This window comes from Anoplophora glabripennis, unplaced genomic scaffold (assembly GCF_000390285.2).
Source record: "Anoplophora glabripennis isolate ALB-LARVAE unplaced genomic scaffold, Agla_2.0 scaffold166, whole genome shotgun sequence".
NCBI classification, from domain to species: domain Eukaryota; kingdom Metazoa; phylum Arthropoda; class Insecta; order Coleoptera; family Cerambycidae; genus Anoplophora; species Anoplophora glabripennis.
In genome coordinates, this window is record NW_019416519.1 from 415785 (window position 1) to 441303 (window position 25519).

General features: G+C 32.2%; 1 protein-coding gene across 29 annotated transcripts in view; it reads right to left on the bottom strand.

Annotated features, from left to right (window-relative positions):
- LOC108907022 (microtubule-actin cross-linking factor 1) overlaps window positions 1-25519 on the bottom strand; it is a 389967-nt gene that overhangs the window by 75065 nt on the left and 289383 nt on the right. For all 29 annotated transcript variants that reach the window (XM_018710510.2, XM_018710500.2, XM_018710502.2 and 26 more), the window contains 10 exons: window positions 23918-24407; window positions 19159-19582; window positions 18703-19071; window positions 18309-18550; window positions 18023-18251; window positions 17687-17956; window positions 17460-17634; window positions 16602-17398; window positions 16461-16544; window positions 12034-12264 (listed from right to left, as the gene is read on the bottom strand). In XM_018710510.2, coding sequence (XP_018566026.1) covers window positions 12034-12264; window positions 16461-16544; window positions 16602-17398; window positions 17460-17634; window positions 17687-17956; window positions 18023-18251; window positions 18309-18550; window positions 18703-19071; window positions 19159-19582; window positions 23918-24407 — 3311 coding nt within the window. The remainder of the gene's footprint in view (window positions 1-12033; window positions 12265-16460; window positions 16545-16601; window positions 17399-17459; window positions 17635-17686; window positions 17957-18022; window positions 18252-18308; window positions 18551-18702; window positions 19072-19158; window positions 19583-23917; window positions 24408-25519) is intronic.

The window sequence follows — 25519 nt, forward strand, 5'->3', positions numbered from 1 at the left end:
TCCTTAGGCTACATCAACCACAAATAAGTATTGCTAATAATAGATACAATTCCCAGAGAAGTAAAAATCATTAAGATTTTTTCTGAGGAATGCAGTTTATTGTTATGTTAATGGAGCAACAGAATTATTGTAGAATGAATAACAAAATAAATTACGTCAACCCTGACACAGTGTTAAGAGATACACAGAATAAGTAGTAAAAGACACATAGGTAAATGTAGGTAACAACAAATTCTGCAAACTGGTCTAGACTGTGTCTAGTCTCTTCACAAAAATGTATAATTTTTTAAAGAACATAAAGAAATAATATCAAGGTTAGCACTTGTTTTTTCGTATATTTTCTGTTAATATATGAGCTGCAGGAAATTACAGAGTATAAAAGTATAGAGATATTGCTAGGTGCATATACTAAAAACAAGTTTGCAAATTATACCGCTTTTGGCTTTTGTTGGTTAAATATATTCGTGACTAATAACGCTGTAATACCTAAAACTGTTTCTGTGATGGTACTGATGCATGAAGTGTCGTTCTGAGAATAAAAACATTTTTTTATCACACAAATTCCAACATACCAAAATACAGGGTGTTCCGATTTATATACTCTAAATTTTACTTTATCAAAATAAGGAATCGTCTTCTAATTATTTGTGTATTTTGTCACAATGTGAAAAAAATAAAAATTAATGAAATACACCCTTACGCCCAATACGATCAATCTATTTTTGTGAAAGTAATTTTGAAGGTTGTTGACGTTTGAAAAATTCGTTTTCAGAAAAGACGAAAATTTTTAAAATTAATTTTAAAACGAAACGTTCTGAAAATTAAAGCAAACTAATTTTCGAAACGTCAACAACTTATTGAAGTGGATAATATGTAGTGATGTGTTTTATTTTTTTTTTCATTTTTTTCTATATATTTTTGATTAAGCAAAAATGTTTTCACAAAAATAACCCTTGACTGCTTTTTTGGCACAAGGCTTTTATATTTAAAATGTTTTCACAAGTAAGTAACAAATACCCAAATAAATAAATAAAGAAAACAAATAAGAAAGTACCTATAATGACGGGGCGGAAATGTTTCTTTTTCGAAATATATTCCGTTCAAGTTGAAATTCCTGAAAATTGTTTTCTGAATTCATTTGAAAAAAAGATTTTATCATTCACAGGACAAAATGATGACTATGAACCAGAGTTCTCAGGGGGGTCTAAGGTCTAAGTATAATAATGCCCCTCCTTCAAGGTGTAGTATTTTTCGAATTCAACTTAAACACATTGTATCTTGAGAAAACTAAGTATATCTCAATTCATGTTTATGGAAGGTCCTTTTCCTATCTTAAGAAGTTGCAAATTCCGAATATCCTGTATATCTAGAGTGTATTTTTTACACCTCGATTTAAGTAGGCGATGCCTCCCTTCTTGTAGGTATTGCCAATGAAACTAGTTATAGATTTATCACTAATATTTATAATCTTAATTTGCAGTATGGTGGAATTTATAGTCTAGTTTTCCTTGACAGTGGTTTTTCTTGCTTGTTTATTGATAGCTTTAGAAAAGAGCTATAAAAAGTTTACGTATTCGCTCATGGGTATTGTAAATGTTAGTAGCGAAAATAATGAAATAAAATTGATCGCTTCATAATAATAAAAGACGAACCTGCCAGTCACTTGTTTGAATTTAAATTACACCGTTATTATTTCTACGGTATTTAATTAACAAATCATCTGTGACCGAGCTGTATTATAGAATCGAGTCGTGCAGAGAGCATTTACTTTGAAAATGAGGTGTGAGGTGTGGTAAACGGCTTTGATTCATATAACAAGTAAGACTTAGTACTATAAATTGCCTACCTACAGAGTGACTGTCTATGGATTGTACGATTTCAACACTCGTTGCCTCAGTAACTACACGACATATAAAAAAATGAACTCAAATATATTTAATCAACGTTATGAGGTAGACAACCGATTATTTTGGTTTCTTTAAATAAAAAATCAATATTTTTTTCCTGCTTTATTTCCTTTTTATACAATCTTAAAAAACCACGGTCCACTGCAATCAGTGGCGTACAAAGATCTGTCGGGCGATTTTTATCATAGCCGTAGCCGCATGGCGCACGGACGGACCTCGGCATCAGTCAAGATTCCCAAAGGGATAGGTTGCCTGACTTTCTACGTCACTGGGTATGCCGATCGCATCGTGCACTTGATAAAAATGCATGATAAATGCATCGCGGTCTGTCATAATTAGTGTTGAGCTGAGAGTCTGTACATGGTAGTCTGTGCTGTATATGTTTTGTGGTTATGCATTTTGATTTTGACTATTTTCTGTTGTGATGTATTATTTATTTGTTTTCTTATATTAATCAGCTATTAAAGTTGTTAAGGATACCCATTTCTAAAATTTCGGGGTTCGAGAGGTTAGTAGAATCAATAAATCATTCTGGAATATTTTCTTAAATATAGATATTTTAAATGACTGCGGGACAATTTACAGTGTTGCTACTTGCAAAGGCAACTTTAAAAAAGATAAATAAAACGGGAGAAATATGTTTCCCAAGAACAAATATATTCATTTTTATATATACACTTTTATTTTAAGTTACCAAATATAAAACCATTTATACAGGGTGTTTCTAAAATAGGGTTCCAAACTTCTGCTGCGTTTATAACTCATTAAAATAAGCCAAAAAGTTCCTATTAACATGTGCCCTAAAACGCACACAAAACTGTTTTTTTTTCTATTGACAAAACGGTCGCAAATAAATAGAAAAAAAATTATGGGTCTTACATAACTTTTTACGTTAAATAACATGGGCTACTCCGTTCTTCGAAATGCAATTCATATGCGTCCCATTTAGGTTGGTGAAGGGGGTTTTCGGCCCGTAATTTTTTTTATTTCAATTTTTTTATAATTTTCTCTACAGATTTATAAAATCTTAACAATTTTACGTAAAAAATATTATCTTTGTCCAATTCGATATTTCCAATGGTTTTCGAGTAAATTGAGTTTGAAAATTACTCTGCTCTTTAAGTTATTAGGCCAAAAATTACAAAAATCTGTTTACCATGGCAAATAAAAGACTGACGTTGCCACAACGCTTAACAATTTAAGTTATTGATAAACTGTCAATTGAGCTTTGCAGTGTTTAATTAGTAAACGTGGTGAGTGGAAAAGTTAAGTTTTGTTTGAACCCTTTTAAGGGCATATAATTTCCTAAGGGTGCGTTTTAGGGCACATGTTAATAGGAACTTTTTGGCTTATTTTAATGAGTTATAAACGCAACAGAAGTTTGGAACCCTATTTTAGAAACACCCTGTATACTATAAAAAAACAATATATTATAAATATAAACAACTTTTATAACCAATAAACTAATTTTTAATTTCAAACCGTTTTACTGCAAATTTTAAGAATTTTTTTAACCCTCCCCCCAACTTTACATTCTGGTTACGCCACTGACTGCAATACATAATAACTAAGTTTCTTTATCCTCGACTTCTCTTCTTCTCGCTTAACATCATAATTAGTCAGTAAACCCCAATATCTAAATGGTGTTAAATTTAAACAAGTTCACAAAAGTTAAGAATTTTTTGTAAATAATACAGCGACCGGTTTTTTCTAGCCGCATTATGGGAATTTCCGTTATCTTAAAAGATGCAAGGTCGGTCAAATCAGAAAAAAGTTGTCACAATTGATGACGAATAACACACCGAAGAGAAATTTGACCTACCATTTTCCATTATGACGATATCGACAAAGCGTTGAAACTTGATTTCGTTATTTTTTTTTATACAAGAACGAAATTAATGAAAAATTATTAGCTGTTTGGCGTATTAAAATGGACAATTAAAAATATTCAACATGTCTTTCCATATGGGCGTCATATTCGAATTTTGCATTTTTTAATTCAGCTCATTTTTCTGATTTCGCTTTCGCTTTCTAATTTTATAGAGTGCTTTGGGAAAACAACATGTAACCATTACTTTAAATGAAATTTTGACAGTTCAATTACATTTTCAGAGGCAACGTCAAGTTTAAAGTAATGAAAATGTAATATTCATTAATTTTTCACACGACGAAAAGTTAGTAATGCTTCAAATTAATAAGTTTGCACATCTCGCTCTTTTTCATGTAAAACGTGCATTTTCAGTTCTCTAATCTTTGACGTTGTCAATAAATGAAATTTAAGAAAACTGTCACAATTTAGTTTCGAGTAATGGTTTTGTTTCCAAAGCACTCATTGTAAAAGATTATTTAGATAAAACAAAAGAGCGTAAACCATAACGTATGGCATATCATTTTAATCAGGAAAATGAGCTGAATTAAAAAATACGGAAGTTCAATATGGCGCCCATAAGAAAAACAAAAGTTGAATGATGTTCAGTTTTTCATCAATAACTTCAAAGCGAACAAAAACAGGTCAATTTTCTTTTTAGCATATTTTGCGACCTTGTTCTACTTTGACCAACCCCGCATTTTTTAAGATAGTGGAGAATCCAATGCATGATGCGACTCGCAAAACGGACAACAGGAGATAACTAATATTTATTTATTTCATCTCAAACATCATATATATTTACAGATTCTGTTAGAGCATTTTTTTAGGATTGTAGTAATATACAGTTTGATGGAAGTGATGCAACCATATTTAATAGTGAGGAAAATATGGCTGAATATGAACGCTATATCGTGCTGGCCACGTCTGGATTATAATAGTGTGTAAGACGAGAAAAACTTTTACGGTTACTAGACAAAGTAAATATCTGCAATGAAGGCCTTTCACGACTGGGTTTGTGTCAGCGGAGTTCGCTCTTCCCGATCCGATACTCCCATGCAATAACGCAATGTTTTATTAACTCTCTTTGAATATCATTAAGGTTCAGCATTGTTATTTTTTTTTCTCTCTTTCTCACTATAGTCAGGGTTATAATGAGAAGGTGACTAGGGTTGCCAAATGCCCCGAATTTTGGTGGACGTCCACCATTTGAGCCAATTTTTCGTCAAATGTCGACTACATTTTCAAAATTGCGTAGATGGCTTTTGTATTTAACGTACAAATGTAAGCATAAATGCATAATAAAGAATTTCTCGTCATAATCTTTAACTGTAATAATTTTGTCTTCTCATTTAATTAATATTTATTTCAATATTTACATTTATCTCAATTTAATCCAAAGGACGTATTTTTATTGTTTTAATTGTATTGTTTAAAGATTATTGCCTATTTCGTGGTAGAAAAATTTTAAAATAGTAATAAAAAAATATATTTTTGTGGCATTGTTCTGGCAAGCTTCTTTTATTAAAAATATATATAGGTTAATTCATAAGACAAATCAAATGTACTGAATTTTTAGCTGCTTTCCTGAAAATAAGAAAATAAAACTTGGAAACCCTAGTGGTGTGTATGTTGTCTTGCTAAGTTTTTTTATTTTCATGTCTTCATAGTAACCGAAATGGGACAATTTACAGAATCCCCTGTATAATACAATAAGTTACTAATGGTAATATATTTGTTGTATAAATTTCACTAACTAACATCTTAAAAATAAAATTATTACTGTTTTTAAATCAGACAACGGTAAACTTGCGTACCTATGCGTCAAATGTCACTATTTTTATAAGATCATTAAGTTAAATCCAATAAAACATGTGAAGCAGCTTTGATGAATTATTTTTACTTGAAGACACACGTAAAGCTATAAGTAGGTTACCACAAATTATTCCAAAATACAGTTTAACATTCGTAAACAGTGACATCAGTGTATTAAAACATTGCATCATTAAATGTATTGCAGCAAAAACAATTGGTTACAGCTATTACTTTGTTTATATTACTAAATATATTACTTTAATGAAGTTTTCTACCAAAACTATTTTCTATGCTCTATTTTTATTAATATTTATCGTCTGGTGTAGATACTACATTATTTCTTCAGTTAAGTTTTTAATTTTGTCTAGTGATTACCTATATTTCGTTACATATCGTATATTCAAGTATTTACAAAATAAGTAACTCATCGATAAAAATATTTTGCTAATAGATACTGACATTTTTGCAAACAGATAATATTTTTTTGAATGTACTTATATCTGAAGGTTCTTCCATTCTATCTAAATTCAAGAAATTGAAAATTCAAATAGCAACTATTGTTGACGTAGCTATCGAACTGACTCCATGTTAACCTAACTCTCGAATACACGAAATAAGAATATCCGTTATATCGAACACCATGAAATGTTAAGGTAATTTATTGATGACACACTACAACATGAATCCATAATTCATAGGTATACTTAAAGAAATTGACTATGAATAATATTCTTCATCGTTCAGTAGGTACTGAATTTTCAAAAACTATATATGAAACTTAGCACATACAGGGTGTCATAAATTACACAGGCCAAACTTTGAATAGATTTCTAAATAAGAAAAAAAAGGTCAAAAATATACGTCGGGAAATGCTTCGTTTCTTCTGAAAATGGATTTTGAATATATTCAAAATGTTTAAAGATAAACAAATGAAAATTTACACTTATACCTACTTCACTTTTTACCCTTTATAATACAACATGACACTTATGAAACAGAATTCAGGAGTGGGAAAAATTGGGGGGAAGGACCTAGGTAAAATTTCATCTCTTCCTTCTTGTGAAATATTTTCATTTATTTAAGACCAGAATTTTAAAATTTAGACTTTTTTTACACAAACAAAAATGTTTATTGCGATTTTTATTTAAAATTACTCATTTTTTGATAAAATTAAAAGATTTAAGTTGTCATTTAGGAGATGAAAACAAAATTTATTTAGGTACGTCATTTTTTTATTAAATGACATGAAATACTCACTATCTCAAGGCGCGTTTTGAATATTTAAATAATCATTTTCTATTAATAGGCAATGTTTAGCCTAAGCAATTTGGGAAATTCTATATTTTTTTATTAACTTTAAAATAATTGTTTATTTTGCCGCCAACGTATCGAAAGAAAATATTTAGTTATATTCAATTTAAAGAAAATTAAAATTTTCAAAATGTTCTGCGGAATTTTGTGAAGTTAAAGTGAAACAGTTAAAACTGATGAAGGTATAATCAATAGACTGTAAAATCGATTTCACGAAACAATGTACCAGGTGAAAGGTTTAGAACACAGTGAACTTCACGATAAAAGGCAGGCCCGGCATGCTCTAGATATATCCCTTTATCTTTTCATCTACTGTAATTAGAAATGGACAAATTCATCCACGGCAGCTAGATGTTAATACCGAACTTGCCTAAAGTAAACCAATGTACAGTATGCACGCTGTAAAAAAAATGAGTCAAAAGAATTCAAGACATCTACTAGTCATTAAGTGTTTAAATATGATAAATACAACTAATAGTCTTTGGTACTTCACGTTTCAAGAATGCGCCTTTACGAATTATAAAAAAATATATAACAGAGAACACAAAAATACTTTTAACATTTTTTAGTTAAATTAAATTCTTTAATCAGGACAAGTCGTCACATATTGACTGTTTGAATGTTTTAAAACATTTCTTTGTAGACGACACCCTGTATATGTTGGTTACATTTGAACATAACAGTTTGACGAAAGTATACACATTTGAATATAATAAAATAACATTTAAGGCAAATAATTCCATTTAAAACTATCTGCTCATTTGATCCAAATACTTTTTTTCCGGATCAATCATATTAACGCGTTTTAAAAAGAAAATGTGTAGCTTTAAAAAGATAATTAACAATTTTGCCTAAAAAATTCCTATAAACGGGAAAAAAATCAGCAAATTGACAGCACTACGTAGGTGTACTCAGGCTAATCGGTATAGACAATGATTTCTAGACCTGCATATTATATTTCAGGATGATTTGAATATGTGACGTCATTGAAAAGGTTAATGTATAATACTTTTAACAATCATTTTAATTTCGTAGGTATTCATTATTTTGGTTGTATATGGAAACTACATCAATTTACTAGTTATTAGTACATGAAACAAGTAATAATAATAAACATTTTTAATTGGAGTAAATTACCTCACTCTTTCCTTTAAGCATACGTACTACATAATATACATAGCACGTACTTAAACTAAAAGAAATACGATTCTATACCAGTATTCAAATGCATTGAATGAATCATAGCATCAGCAAGCGGCGGGCATTGGTCTCATTTCTAAAGAAAACTGTTTCCGTGAATCACGTTTTGATGCATTATTACAATAAATACACATAACGCTAATACAATAATTTGAGATATTCCGTGTTGCCAAATGGTCGCAGAGATAAGCAAAAAAAAACAAATTTCAGGAGTGAAACTAAACTTGATGATTTGAACCATGATTCTATTGTTCTTTTTTATTCACCTTTAATGACATACTCAGAATGACCAGAGTAAGCTGTGATGTACCTAATTCATATATTTTTTTTTTTGCAAAATTTAGAAACATTTATTTAATAAATAACTTAATAAATTTATTCTATACATTATAAATATTCTATTCTATAGATGTAAACGTTTATTATTGTTGTGGTATCTATAACTTTGCCTGAGGTGTAATTAAAATTTAGGACGAGGACAGATTATGCATACAAGAAAAATAAAAAACACGACGTGATTAAATATAAGCATCACAGGTTAATTTCTTCATGTCTATAAATAAACACGCAATTATGATTATTTTTCACAAAGAGCTCTCATTCATATTTTGATTTCACGCGAATATAATAAACATAATAAATTCGTGTTTTATTCACCAATTGAATAAATTAACTTCTTTTCAACATCATTCCAATTCTATTTTACATCAGTATGACCTTGAATTATATTTTTCTACATAATAGCATATTATTTATGAATGCTGTTCGCAGCCGGTAGACAATTTTTCTATTAGAGAATTACCTCATTCACAAACAGGTGACAAAAGTTTTAAAAATATATTTTCCCCTCTATGCATGCAATTTAAAAATAAATTTGATATGCGGTTCCTCCATCCGCAGCAGACAGTGGTATTAAAATAAGTTATCCTTATCACTACAGTAATATACGAATGTAAAGAACCTCCGTCTTTATTTACAGTTCCTAAGAACGATAAATTAAGTGTTTCTATTGACCATTAACTTAACAATTATTTTATTGATTTCATCCATGTAATTTTTTTACGACAGTAGTACGATTTTCATCAAATTTAATTTATAGAAATATTCCTCAAATGCATTCGCTAATTCTTTGTTTACACGATGATGATATAAGTAAAAGTTATATTTAAACTTTTTTTTAATATTGCCAAACCGATTTATATTAACAGGAACAATTCGCCTTATTTTTAAGTGAGTAATTCGTCCTCGATAACATACTTTTTTTAAACACCCTGTTTTAAAAGCAAAAGGGTAAAATTAATGTATAATTTGATGCATGGTAAAATAATTTAATAAGAGAAGTAAAAACATATTTTTTAATTTGTGTGATTAAAATAAGAAAGAAGTTCTATGGAGGAATGTTAGGAACCTTTCCTTATAGATATATAAAAAATCTATTAAATTTGTGCATATATAAGAACGACAACTAGTGGTAAACAAAGTAAAAGCCACGATCCCTTAATGAATACATTGTATATAAAACAGTATTTCTAGAAAGAAAAATAAATCTGTGAACTTTGAAATAAGCAGTTCTAGAGTTACATCAGATTTATTAAACAACTTAGATCGTCGAAGTAGTAGTAAAGATAATCTAAAAAAGGTAATAATTCATGATGGACGGTTATTCGAATTTATTTTCTTTCAATTATTAAAAGTATAATGATTAAAATTTTAGAGTCGTCGAATTTCTAGGGTCTATTTTCAAATATACCTTCATAGGACTTTTTCTGAGGATTGATCGATATCACTTTTTTGGTCGATGTTGATAATCAACTGAAACCAGTTCTCCGTGATCATTAAATATATTTCATAAAATCTGTTATTTTAACTAACTTGGAGCCTTAGAATATCACATATAGTAAAAACATAAAACATATACACCTAAAGTTGTGTTGTAAAAAACAAGGTAATATTCATTGGTCAAAAATGGAATGTATTTATCATTATTTTACTAAATAAATACAGGGTGTAAATACAAGATTTTTTAAATGGCAAGTAGAATGCATTAATAATAAGCATTTTCTGTAATCAAAACTGTTGAAACAGTAAACTGTGGGCATAAAATAATAATAATCAAATTTGCTAAAACTTATTGAGAACCTCTGGAATTATCCTTTACATAAAAAGAAGCAGTGTTATAGATAGCAAGCCTTTTTAACCTTCTTTTTTTAGTCAACAGAAAACTAGGTCATTATTATCAGTTCCACCTATATACTTTACTTTTCGTTATAGAAATGTATGTCTTTTATAAGTTTGAAGTAAAATTATTAATGAACAAATGTTTAAGTAGGTACAGTCATTTATTACTTTTCTGGATTCTTACTTTTAACTGCATTTACTTTGTGTGAAGAGACAAGACAGTTTATCTAGACTATATGTGTATGTACCCTGTTGAATAAGTACGAATAAACATACTAAAATGGTTCTTCAACACTGTAACAATGAACTGACGGACATGAGTTGGAAATTGTGAATTAACTACATATCTTTAGGTACAGTAATTTATATAAACTCTAGTAAACAGAGTCGGTTGAGCTATCGATGGAGTCAGTGGTTTAACAAATGTTTATTCGTGGTATGTAGTTGGGCAGTAGGTATTAAAAGAATTTTGTATTTGAAAAAGAAATTTGTCAACCTTGATTTACTTTCTTCAAATATGCTCAACAATTTTTTAAACTCCCTATTTTAAAGTTCATTTAAATTGTTATTTATTACTTTGCAATTAATAGTTTTTAATAGATAATCCCATACCTTTGATTCTTTTGCATATAGGTACTGACTATTTTTTCAGACATCAAATCAAATAACAATGATATAAAATATAAAAATCATTTGCAACAAAGATTTCTCTATATTCGAGTATAGGTAAACTTAGCCAATATTTTTTTAATTATTTGTAAATACTTTCAATGAAATAATCAAATTAAAAATGTTTTTTTTTTAACAGGAACATTTCAAAAATATTCATACAATGGTGTATTACATATTACTTGAAAGGTGATGATTTAAATTTGATAGGCAACTTCTTTACTTCTACTTCTAACTAAATTAATATAGTTATTATGATTCAAAAATATTGCTTAAGGGCGTATGACACTGTAAACAGTTTTCTACAAAATTTTTGGAATAATTATATTCTACATTATTTTTGTAGTTGCGTACATAGAATAAATCAAATAATTTTGAAAAGAATTCTGTCCATAAAAATTTAGAACATGTTCTAAATTTTTATGAGAATCTGCACGAGAAATTGCGCAGTGTGCAAATTGTAGTAATTACCATCTCCACCACCATTCTGTACTCGGTGGTCAGTGGTCTGTGGCCCATTGTTCAGAAAGATGCATATAAACATAACAAAGCATAATCTTATAACCTTAAAACATTCAGAAGTGCAGATAGGGAGACTGTCAAGAGTTTTTAAGATTATTGGGAGATCGTTGCACATGCACAGAACATATAAATGACAATTTTTATAAGTCCCTTCCCTTCAACATTTCACAAAATAGAATCATCCTCAATAGGTGGTGCCACATATAAACAGTTAATACGCACGCGCATAAATATAATTTTACTCAGAATATTTATATTCTTATATAAACCGTATTCTATGATATTATAATTTTTAATCATAATGACGCTAAAATTCACTTTTTTCTAACTAAAATTATTAACAAAATTTTATAAGTAATTTCGTTGAAAATTTGTTGTAGTGTCATACGGCCTTTAACTAATCCCCAAATTTCATCACCAGAATTCAAATTTTTAGTTTGAAATATTAATCCTGAAATATCCTCGTGTAAATTGTAATAATAATGACTCTTTAGCTTATACAGAAGGAAAGTTTCCAAACAGAAAAAAAGACAAAGTACTACTCGTATAATAAAATCGACTCACCAAAGTGACGATATCGCCTTTGCATCTATCAGCAATCTCCTTCAATCGAGCATAGAGGAAATCCATAAGATATTGGAATCTTTGGTTGAACTCGTCCAGCTCCTGTGCCACTATATCGGCTCCAGAGGGCTGTCCGGGACTCCTGGAGTTGAGGAAGGCAGTGTTGGCATCCAAGGAAGGCTGCGCCTCCAGAAGTGCCTCTCGGAACCGCTGCACTCCTTTGCTCCATATCTAGTGTTAGGGTTAGAGGTTAGGTGTTGGTTAGTTCAGTAAGTGCATGTGGTAAGTTGACATTACATGAAAGCTGTGATATTTGTCTGTGTCTTCTTAGAATGAAAGTGTAAAATAGACATAATCGCTAGAACTGTAGAAATTAAATTAAATTTTCAAATCTAAATAATTATCTATTTATAAAATTTTTTTAATAGTTTTAAATGCTTTTTTAAATTATTTGGCCAGGCTTGTAAGTGCATATTTGTGGATGATATATCAAAACAACAACATTTCAAAGCAAATTAAAGTGGTTATACTGACATCAAACAGTGGCTTAAATGGTTTATAAGACAATCTGATGGCATTCATTGTCAGTAGAAAAATTGCGTTTATCCTATCAGCAATGGACATCGTTAAAAGGATATTTGCAAACAATGTATCTTGCTTACAGTGAAAGCTAGGCTTTTCTGCCCGTAAAGATCACCAGAATTTTTAAAAACCATGCTTTAGGCCAAGGGTCGGCAACTGGCGGACCGCGGAAGGTAAAATACTGGACCGCCAAAAATTTTTTGAAAGTATAAATTACTCAAATAAATTATTAAAAAAATGTTTTCTACGTTTAAGTGCCAATCTTATAATTTTTTCTAGTATTTTACAATTGTGCGAGTGTTTTGAGTTCTTAATGGTTAGTAAGCAGATTAAATTTGAGTCCAAATTAAAATAAAAAATAAGAAATATGAATTTTTTCTGGACCTCGTTAAAAATTTTCAAAAATATCCGGACCCCACCTAAAATTACTTGCCGACCCCTGCTTTAGGCTCTTTAAATTCAAATTTGTTTGAATACTAGAGAGGAATTTATCGTGAATTAAAAACTGCTCACAAATCAAACAAATTTGAATTCAAAATGACATGCCTTTTTGGCTTGGTGCTAATTTTCTTCATTTCTTTTTTTTAGTTATTTATTTAATTAGATATAGCCACCACTCCACAGAAACCAATTACATAATACAGAAACATATGTTTTGTCTCAATATCCACCATTTTTCCTTTGAAAGCCTAGCCGAAAAATTGTTGTTTTAAACACGCCTAATAAATATGCATTGACTTTGTTTACTAACAATAGCCAAATCTTCCTTTCCGATTGCTAAATTTTTATTCTATATACTGCATATAGATGCAACATAAAACCACATATAGATGCAACCTTCAATACAACATTTGCCAATATGTATTCTTAAATGAACGTGTTAACAAACACAACCTTAAGAGCACGAACATATGGAAGCGATTTGATGGGAGAGTAGTGGACAGTGCTTGCCTGACAGATAAGGCAACCACTGCAGTGTTTGTAGTAAACACCTCAATGTTTTTCAATCCACCAAGCCACTCTCCGCATTGCAGTATCAATATGATGTGGATGGTGCAACCCCAGCTTCCATCCTGTGCCTTCTTTGACGTAAGGTATAATGTGCGCTGGTTTATATAAGGTGGTGCTTGCTAAGCAGATTCACCAAAACCTATCCATAGACAATGTTGCATTGCAGGTTGTATTACATAAGACGGGCACCTGGTCAGACCAATCAGCAACGGAACAGACCACAATATATTTAAATGAGACAACAATCAAATTTCACAAAAAATAACAATGGTACTGATCGGCTAGCAATTTTTAAAAGGAGTGACCCAAAATTTTGCTCGTTTCATCGACCACACGAATTCGATTCAAAAGTGGTCTAAATAATAGCTTGTGGTGGTACTTTAGAGTAAGCAAAATTTTAAGTTGAGCATAGTTTTTGTTTTGGAGATATGACAAGTCGAACCTATTCGTTCAGGCCAAGATGAATCTAACATTCTCGGCACATTAATTAATTGCGATTCTCAAATATGCAAAGTGTACCATTTTCTATGTAAAATCTTTCGTTCTTTATGAATTTACCAAATGAATGAATTTTATCAAACACTTTTGTTTTAATGAGGTACTGCCGATTTTACAAAAAAATCGGGATTTTTGCTGAAAATCTTCCATTAATTGGTGTTTTTATAATAGAGACTTACAAAATCTCGATAGATACTCTAAACCTTGTATCCGAAGGACTTTGAACTAGTATAATTTGGATGTAAGATTAGGTCTGGTTATATTACTGAAACGTATTTCAATAATTGTAAGCCTCTTCACCATGTTACGACACTAATCCAGGAAGAGGTTTGTGTTTTTTCTTGTTTTGTTATTTTTATAATTTTTTTTATTTTTGTTTTTTATTTTTTTCTTTTTTTAATTTTATATTTTTTAGCGTTCTTTTATTTTTTTTTAAATTCACAGATAAATTAAATTTTGAAGTGAATCTTAATAGCAAGTATATTAAAGTATGCGAATCTGCTTCTTTTTATATAGAAATAGATACGTCACAAATATCTGGATTCGATATATGAACTCCTTCATACTGTGCGTAACCGAGATACCAAACTTAAGAAAACATCATGTTGTGAGGGACTACACTTTTTGCAAGCAATGAGTTTAGATTTGCATCACTCAGATTATGTAAAATAATACGCAACTATTTTCTTAAGAGAAGTCTCTTCCGTCGGCTCAGCAGCACCTGAATTCACCAAAAAACTGATTGCTCGACAAACCGAGTAACTTCTTAAGTGTTTGCTATATCTTGGAAGTGGATATATAAATCGATCAAGATTTGCCGTCTACAGTATAAAAATATCGTTAAATCGAAGATATTTAGCAAAAATGCAAATAATTTTTAACAAAAATCATTTATAACTTTCCTGTACTATATTTTTGGTAAAATATAATGAAAGATTAGAAAAGAATGGAAAATTTTACGTTATAAATGTTACTGTTTGTATTTGTTGAGAATTTTAAGATAACGCAAGAGGTCACCGTGAATGTCGGATTCGCCTTGGCGTGGATGAATCAAATAATGTGTTTAACTTGCAGTATCCTAAAAATTGTATGTATACTTGAAATTTCGCCTACATTAAACTATCACTATAAGCTATCATTTAGACTACTTTTGAATTGAATTCTTGAGGTTAACGAAACAGGCGAAAAATAGGGTTTTTTTGTGACACTCTTTCCACATCCGGTTTTGAAATCCATTTTGCTTTGCTTCTTTGCACAATAAACTCACTATTATTATTCTAATATACATCTTCGATGGAACAAGGATATTGACTGAAATAAGCAATTTTTTTTGGGCAATAATAGTGAAATATGAGAGGAGTGACCTGTTTCATTGCTGACCATTCCAGCCAGCTGAGTACTTGGCCTTAATCTATATGCGGCTTAATATTTTGAATGTTTTTTACTGACAATTATAACGAGAGAAAATTGTTTTCTAATTTAAAAGATATTCAGAAACTTCGGAATATAATTTTTTGCAACAGATGTGTGAGACGTGAGACAAACTAGCCAAATAAATATGTATTAAAGATTTTGAAGTAAACAATAGCCAAATCTTTCTTTTCAACCGTTAAACTTCCAATAACTGACATTTATTAATTTTTCATTGACTATAATTATTTTTATCTTTCGATTATGTCTTTTCCAATATATTCACATATCATTTTCTTCATTTTTTAGTACTGAGTATTAATGATATTTGAAATTAATGATTAGTGAATATATTTTGGGTTGAAATGGCTTTCTTGAGGTTTTTCAATGGAAACGTGAAGTCTACATATCTAAACATAAATCTAATCTTTGGTTCTATCAAATTACTTCAGGGTGTATTTGAGTAAGGAGTAGGAAAAAGAAGAGTTAGAAAAATGAGCAAAAGCACCAAATAGTAAAAGATTGAGATAATCTATTCTACAATATGGAAAACAAGTACTACGATGGAGAAATATTAATTACCACCACCTAAAAACCCAGAAAATAGAAAACAGACATTAACTGATTTAGTAAAGTTAACTCACAAATCACTTTGGAAATATCTAATAGGATTTGCTTAGAAATGCTTAATTTGTTAAATAATTAAGAAAGTAGTGTCTACTATTAACCACAAATACAGAAAGCATAATAAATATATACAAAAGGTTCACATTCACGCCAGACAGTCTCACAGAAATCTAGCTATACCTAATATGAACATCGTAACAATAACGTTTGACATTGCATTTTTTCCAGTGTAACATTCAAACTGGCAATAACGACCAGAGAACAAAATATGAATAGATGTTTGAAAAATGGAAATTTACCTTTCCTTCCCTTATAAATTTACCCCCATTCACATTTACTTGTTCTATTCTAGGAGTACGTTCAATTACACTGTTCAAGAGATTCTGCAAAAAAAAAATAGATTAACTGAAACAGAAATATAAATTTTTATGAAAACATACCCTTGTAGCATCTAAATGTTCCTTTGCCCTTTCTTTTATGGGTTGAAGGTTTTCTAGTTTGCCATATTGTTCATCCAACCAATCATCTTCAATTTGTTTGGCTTCACCGTATTTGTTAAGTAGGTCATATGCTTGTTGGCATCCTCTCAGTCTGTCGGTCAGCTGACTGCATACATTGCTCCACCTGTTGTTCAATTTTTGTATTTCTTTATCGAGGCGTTCTACATCAGAATGAGGACCGCGTTGACTTGGCCTAGATTTTTCTGTAAGACGCCTAGTGTTGTCAAAGTCATCATTAAGTTGATCCATGACGATTTGTTGTTGACCAACTGCCGATTCCAATTTAAGCAAATCATCATGTACTGCCTCCAGACCTTTCTTTGTACTTGGTAAATCATCAAACAGTGCTAACTTATTTTCAAATTCGGATATAACTTGTGTAGCATCTTCCATACCATTAAGAACAATCTCAATACATTTGAGACGCTCTATGTACAAATTGCTGGTATTCCAAATGTACTTCCATTTGTCGAGGATGCTTTCAAGATCTTTTTTGTGCTGTGGAGTTTTAAGTGTTATAGATCTGAAAGTGTCTTTTAGTTGTTCCACTTCGGGCTCTAGATTTTGCAATCGTGACTCGAATTCTTTATGTTCAAGGACTAGATGTTGTAAAGTGTCTATGTCTCGAGGAAGAGGAGATAAGACGCGTTGGTTGATAATACGTTCAGCTTCATCTAAGGACTGCTGCAAGTTTGATTTTTGACTATTGAAAAGCCTGGATTTGTTTTTACTTTCCTCTGAAAAATTATATAAAATGAATTAGATAAATACAGAAAACAAGAAAAGGTAAAAAAGTACCCTCAGCTCTTGCACGTTTCTCAAACTCGTCAAACAGTCTGTTGACCTCATCCATTTCTCTTTTCAGTCGACGTAACTGTGGGTCTGATGGATCACCTTCTGCCATTAGTTTGTCAGCATCTTCATTTAAAGCTCTACGAATGGCATTCCGTTGTTCTGCCCCAATGGCAATGAACTAAAATAAAAAATGAATAAGTGTGGAAAGGTAAAATAATAATGGTTCTTACTTGTGGTAAGTCCCATCCTTTAACGACTTTGATAGTGGCAAATATCATATTTTGGCGCATTCTGAGCTGTTTCTTCTGCCAAAGCGCGATGGAACGGTCATATTGCCTTCTAAGGCGATCAGCTATATCCAAAGCATCTTTATCAGGTGGTGGAAGTACAAAGCAAACGCCTGGGACTTGAGACTCTACGCCTTTGGCATTGTGTACTCTCCATTTAGTTCTTCCTGAGTTGTCAGTTAAAGTGCACTCTTTGTTCTTTTCAATTACAAACTAAAAATGTATCAAAATATTATTAAATGCTATTTTGAATTGCAATTACTCTGAAAGTGGACTTACATTGTTTTGTTTGTAATTACAGATTGCAGTGACAGTGAGTGGTCTAGTAACAGGTTGTCTGCGTTGTTTCAAGGGTGCAATATCCTGAGCCCTGGCAGTTAAAGCCTGTACTTGGTCCCCAAATGTATTTAGTTCATCTCTCAAATTCTGCATTCCTTGGAGAAGCCTTTCACCAATATCCAAACTGAATTCACCCTGACTAAATTCATTGTTCATAACTTCATCTTTTCTGTAAAATAAAATATTTATTAGACTCAGATACACAACAGAAACAATAGGTACTCACTCTTTTAGCCATTCTTCTGCAGTTTGTACATCTGAGAAGAACTGTTGGTAATTTCTGGTATTTTGTAAATGGGTTTCAAGACAATGTGTCAGTTGAATCAACCATGCCCACTGAGCATTCATGGCAGCCATGTGAGCTTCAATAGCTTTTGTAGCAGGATGACTTTGTAAGACTAGACTTTCACCTCTTTCCAAAACTGAGTTAAATTGGATCTCTCGTTGTTCTAAATCATTCATAAGATGCTAAAATAGAAAAATTTAGATCAAGTTATTTACAAACAGAAAAATTAAATAAAACATTGTTTTTGTGTACCTCATCTCCATTCCCAAAATTTTGCTGCATTAAAACAAAAGCGTTAAAATGAGACATAATATACTTTCAATTTCATACTGACCTCAAAGTATTTTTCAACTCCTCTCACATCTAACTTTGTATCGCTCCAATCCCTTGTCACTTCTATTTCTTCTTTTTCATTCAACCACTGCAATTCATTTGTAGCCGACTGTATGAAATCTAGTAGAGTTTCTAAATCTGTCATTCTGTTTGTACTGAAAGAAAGTAAGTCAGCATAAACCTTTTGTAATTGTCCCAAATGCTGGTTATAGAGAGCTAGTTCTTCGCCATTAAAATACTGTCTAGCTTTGACGCAAGCCTCAACTTTAGAGTGGTACTGATCTATGTGCTTATGTTCGCGGTGGTGAATATCCCGTTCTGTTTGCACAGAGGGAAGATCTGTGCCATAATCACCCTTCTTCAGTTGTTTCTAAAAAAAAAATTAAATGAAATGATAAAATGTCAGAAATAACTGTTTTTTAATCTTTATAATGGTTTGATGATAGTTAAAACATACCAATTTATTTTTGCACCATTCAATATGTTCTTGCAGAGATCTGAAGTGGGGGTTGGTGTCAACATTCCTAGTTTCTTGTACTGTGCGAATATGTTTAGTTACAGTCCTTTCCTCGACTGGGAAGCTTGTGTTGGCCAAAGGCCCTACAATTTTATTGTGCAACATGTGTCTTAGGTGTACCCATCTTTCATGCAACTTGTTAACTCTTTTATCGAGTTCACCGGCTTGTGCATATCTTCCATTTCTCAAGGTATTCACATCGCTTTTCAGTGACTGTATATTTTGCTCTGTTATAACTAAATCTTGGTCAATTGTGTCTGCAATCTTTTTAGCTTCTGTTGGATGGATTCGTTCGATTCGTCTAGCTTCGTTTTCTATAGTCCGTTCGATAGTGTCCAGGTTTGAGTCGGTTTGCTTTATTTCTCTACAAATCGAATATTGATTATAATTTCATGTTATATTTTTGTGTACCTACTGAAATATAATTGTATAGAATCATCAAGCAATGTTAAATATCAGAAAAGTAATTTATGGTCTATTTATTGACTGTTTATGATGAATTAAATTCTTTCATTAAAAAAATAATTTAGAGTTGCATTCCAGAAATAAATACAAACTCTGCACAAAAATTACTTTCAGACCAAACCAGACGACGTTCGGAGAGCCCAATGTTGCCGGCAAAGCGACAGCTGAAAATGCCGCAGATTGCCCCAAAAATCAACACACAAAAATTAAGCCACGACCACCGGATGTTTTGACGACATAAATCCAGAAACCCAATCACAACGATAATAGGTCAAAACAACACTAGGGATTGCCGAAATCCAGAGAGGCCAAAGGCAAGAAACAACAGTAAAGATTCACCTCGAGAACTGGCGGAGCGATCAAGACCTGCGATCGCACGTCCATTTTGGTTTTCTGCAGTTAATTAATTAATCATAATTAAGATAAAAGATGACACAAAAGTGTAGCCAAGAAAAACGCAAAAAATGTTAAACAATACCAGTGCAAAACGACTCAGTCGAAGCACTCAATGAATGATACCACGAGAGAGTGTCAAGTAAGTTTAGACAATCACAACAGAACCTGACACCAAGTTCAAAAATAAAAGTAGAAATGGAAAAGGCAGACCAGCAACAGGCTGTCAGCAACGAACATTCCCCGAATAGTGAGCGTTGATAGAGAAATGCGCAAGAACGCATTCCTCCGGTAGTGACTACTATCGCGAAGAGAACCAATGCGATGCTCAATTGTTTGTTGAAGAACAAGAACAATTCATATTTCATTTTTCCGGTACCTTCAAGGTCAGCAGAGAGTAGAATTTAACATTTTCGCGTGATGACCATGTACAGGCTAAAATATTAGACTTAGTAGCAAACGCTGATGGTCAGTACGGTGAATCGACGAAGCTAACAGATGAAGTGAAGACAGGGCATCGTCTTATAATTAGAGTTTGTCACATCATCGATGTATAAATAAGGGAATGTACGGGATTGGAATCGTTGATCGAGATTCGTGTTTTGTATAGGGCATGTTAAGTGTTTATTAGATGTTATTAAGGGCTAAGCATATCTCACGAAATTTAAAAATATCACGTTCTAACTATGCCTATCAAATTACGTTTTCCTGATGCACACTTTTATTCGCGTAAAAGACATTTTGACAGTCTAATATATACAAGAAATGAACTCTTGCATCTGTCGTATTGAGTGCTATTACATATTATGAAACCTAATTTTTATGTTTAGTGTGTGTAATATTCCGATGTATGTGACTGATAATGAACAATTTCAATTATTCTGTACAAATATGTACAGTGGCCATTACTCCAAAGTCGTCGACTATATCGTCACATGTATCACATGTCCGACAACACAGAGCCTGTCTCCATCAGCACGGAGTTACAAACCTCTCCAAATACGTCCAATTAGAGTAGACGATATCCAGAGGGGCCGATAGCAGAGCGACCACCAAACATCGTTGCGGGACCCCAGGACAGTGATTCAGTTTCGAATTTTTCCGAGAAACGCCAGTTACGAAATTCGAGCTCGGATACGACTCCATTTTTTTCTCGAATAAGTAACCAAGGCGATCTTCCTGGCAAGTATGAGCCCAAGCACTTAACAGCTTTTTCTAAAGCTTCTACATTGTGATCTAACGTCGCCCAGGATTATTAATACGGACTGTTGTCGATGCATGGTGTTTTGTGTAAACCAGGGTACCCTTTAGCCAAACCCAAAAAAAGTGAGAAGACTCGGTTGAAAACCTCAGTGCGAAGGACCATCGGGAGGATGTACTACAAAGGAAAGAGGTCGACCAGCGAGAGACTCCATGAGATACAACAGTTTGAAGGAGATCTTCACATAAGCGATTTTTATGACACATATCTATATGCTAAACCTCCCCTTGTTTATTGAAAAATAATTTAATATAGTCAGGTTATTTTTAAAAATCTGAAGTAACGCCACTAACTTTGCCCAAATATCAAATTTCACTTATTGTTAAAACTCGCAGATGCGACTACGGCTATCACCAACCCTTTCGTGGAAGTCTGTTATGCTGCTGCTCATCAACAATTCATGAGAAGGAAATACAAACGATTACATCAGTCCGCTGGTTATTATCATCAGTGACCGTCAACATCCGTCTAAAATGGAGCTGAAGTTAAAATGTACGGCTTTTTATTTAATTTTTTGTAGGTATACAAAGTCCATACGGTAAATATGTTGATACAGGATAGTACTTGGATAAAGTGCGACAATTCATGTAGATAATCATCTGTCTGGTGATGTTTTTATTAATCTTTGTACATTGCTGGAACGAACTGAAATTCTGTCACGGCAAGTGGTAGACCGAAAAATTTTAAATGAACTTGTTTTATAGCCGACGCCGTGCTGCTTTATTTAGATAGTCATGCATTGCACACATGAATTTGTTTATTCTACTTTCAACATTAATAAAATGAACTGATTGCACGTACAAAAAATAAGTGTAATATAAAGATACAAAAGACAGTAAATCTTTTACATAAAAAATTTTGTGAATAAAAAAACGATAATTGCAAAGTTTTAGTTAATAAAAAGCGTTTGAATCGATCTCAAAAATTGTACATTTTTTGAGATCGATCACATTTCAATATTCAGTCAATTTAACGTATAGGTACATGGACAACGAAATATATGGAATATGGACAAAAAGTTCGTACACATTGACAAATTCTTGATATATTTGTTGAACACGAATGATTCTATTTAAAGCCTGTAAATCAACATACATCAAAGAACCTGACAAATTCCTCTAGTTGTTGTGTTCGCAAATAATAAGCTTTTAGAGGACATGTGTGGATAGAATTCAATAACGAATATTCCTAGAATTCACAAATATTCTACCAAGCATAGGGAATGAAAATCTGAGGGCTCAAATAACCAGTCTGAAGAGTGTAACTTTTACAGTGATTGGATCGGCGTTCGTGATCAGCCAATTACCTATTAGCAAAATGTTTACGTCAGGTTCGGGATCAGTTCGTTCTCTCGTAATATTAGCATCTTTATATTTGTTCACATTGAACAGCCAAAATATCACGAGCAGTTTAGTGTTGTGTGCCAACAAGTTTCAATCAGTGTTCCGCGTTTATCGCTGAATGAATCGTACGAAATGGATCATATTCCCGCTAGCATTGTCTTGCTGCCTAAACTGTTGAAGACATTACATAAACGTCAGCGAAGTTGTCCACGGAACGTATTTTTCAAAGCAAACTAGAGGATGCAAACAGATTCACAAATTTTTCTGGTATAACAACAACTATTAATTTTGAACAATGCAATTCTAATGCTAATGTCATTGTTTTATTTCTATATTTAGCTCAATTAAGGAGGGAACGCATTAGGCGGTCGCGGTCCCGTCGCATCGCGGACCGTGCTAGTCTCGATCGCGCGCGGTGGTGTTCCTTCCCATGTTTTATAATGTATGCATTCCCGAGCTCGTCTCGCTCGCATCGCGTTCTCCACCGATCATATCCAAAGAATCTCGGGAGACCATAGAAAATACCTCTTCCATAGAACTCATTTTCTTAACTATTAAAACAATAAAGCAACTATTTAAAGGAGAGCGCGATCAGGATTGTGTGTGATTGTGTGAAGACCGCGATCAGCTCAGCCCAGAACGGTCCGCGATGCGACGGGACCGCGACCGCCGAATGCGTCCCCTTCTTTAATGTTCCACCAAATTTCCTTTTCTCTATAAAGATTACAATTTTTTCACTGTCACTCTATAAATGGAGTAAAATTGACGAGAACATTTCTCTTTTGAGGTTGCTGACAGTCGAAGGGACTTTTGGTAAGCTCAACTTGAGCAAAGATAAAACATGCTAATATTAGAGGAGCTGCTCCAGTTTTATAAACAGATGTAGATGTCAACATAGAACTGCTGAAGCAAACAGGGCTTGTATTGCATCGCATCTGTTCACAATGTTTGTCGGTCGATACGCACCTTTAGATGAATTTGAAATGATGTCACATTGTTTATAGTTTTTACGAAAATCTAGAAAGTTTTCACGACTGGAATGACACGAGCAAAGACCGTTCTTTCCGATACTCGGCATCAACGCAATATTGTTTTTGTTTATCATTAAGGATTTGCATTATATTTTTCTTTCTTTTTTACTATAGCGAGCTTCTTGTACTTAAATTCATGCTTCAAATTAATTACTTTAAAACTAATCTGATATTAAACATTTCAATATTAAACATTAGGTACTAACCTGTGTACTTTCTCGGCCAACCGTTGAAGCTTTTCCAATCTCTTGATTTCTTCCATAATATGCCTATCTCTCTCCTGATAAGCGACCATCAACCTCTGCCAGTTTCTTTCAATGTTATCGATATGCAATTCAGGCTCCACATCGATCTCTCCAATGCTCTTGAAATACTTTTCAAGATCTTTAAACAATTGACTACAGTAGTTTTTATCTCTTTGTCTGGGTGGTATCTCGTCGGTACGAAATCTAGACGATTCGGCGGCCAGTTTTTTCATCTCTATTAAGGTTGTTGGGAAGGATCGGTCTTGCATCAGGCTGTACTTCTCTCTTATCCACATGTGAAGAGCAGAGGCGATCTCTCGGTATTCTTGGACGCGCTGCTGGGCAGCGGAGTCGAAGAGCGGATGTATTGGTGGTGGTTCAGGGAACACTTCGTGGAGGGATGAAATGTAGGTGATGAGTGACTTCTCATCGGGATTATGAGTGTCAACATCTGAAACAAATAGTTTATTTGAAATCGTTCGTCCATATATTTTTCTCTATTATACTCAACAAGACGCGAAGTTATTTTAATTCAATTTTTTTTATAAGAAGTTTGTATTTTCATGTACTGTTGGAATATAAACCTACTGGTGCATCGGAGACTATTTCACAGTGAGGAAAAGAGAGAGAGAAGAAAGAGGGAGGTTTGTCCTTAGGGGTCTCTATCTAATTGAAAGTACTACATTCGAAATTGTGCTTTATTCTTTAGGCGTAAATTTACATATTATTCCAGGCGGTACTTGTTTCGGGTTGGGTAAAACGCATATAATCGGAGATTTTTGCTTTAACGGCTTCTAAATAACATCAGAAATGATAATATTTCTATGCAAATAAAAAAAAACGTGGGCTTAATTGTTATTGCAAAAAAGTATAAAAAATAGCAAAAAAAATTAATTTTTTTCTTGGATTTCTCGTCGACAACTTAGCAACTATTCATTTTAGACAAAAATGGAAGAGGAAAAAAAGTTTTGTAATTAAATTTTGATCAAGATAGAGTTAGTTGCAATTCGAAAAAATAATTATTGTTGTTGCAAAAATCGGAAAAATCATTTAAAAAATTGCAAAAAATGCTAGTTTATTTGTCAATTTTTTTCAGACACTTGAATAATACCTAGGATCTTCATACTTTTCCCAATTAAACTTCTTAGTGCATAGAATCATCACACCAAATTTCATCCAATTCGGTTCGATAGTTTTTACATAATAATTGTTTAATTTTTTTATTTTTTTTAAATTAAAAAATTTTCAAAATCAAATTTCTAAAAATCTAAAGCCTTTGAATACTTGAAAATTTCACCACAAAAAGAAGAGCTCTCAAGCTTTAAAATGCTTTTTGAAAAATTCAAATCGGACGATTAGGTGAGCCGTGGTGATTGTTTAAACATTTTCGCAATTTTCACGCTTATAAACAATTGCAATAATTTAATGTTTTTTCAAATTTTTTTTTATTTTAAAATATGGTTTGAAAGTACTCGGAAAGGCGAGTATTTAAAAAAAAACCTGATGATCCGCCCATTATTTTCGGAGTTATAGCCCGTTAAAGTTAACCCTTATTTACAGCAA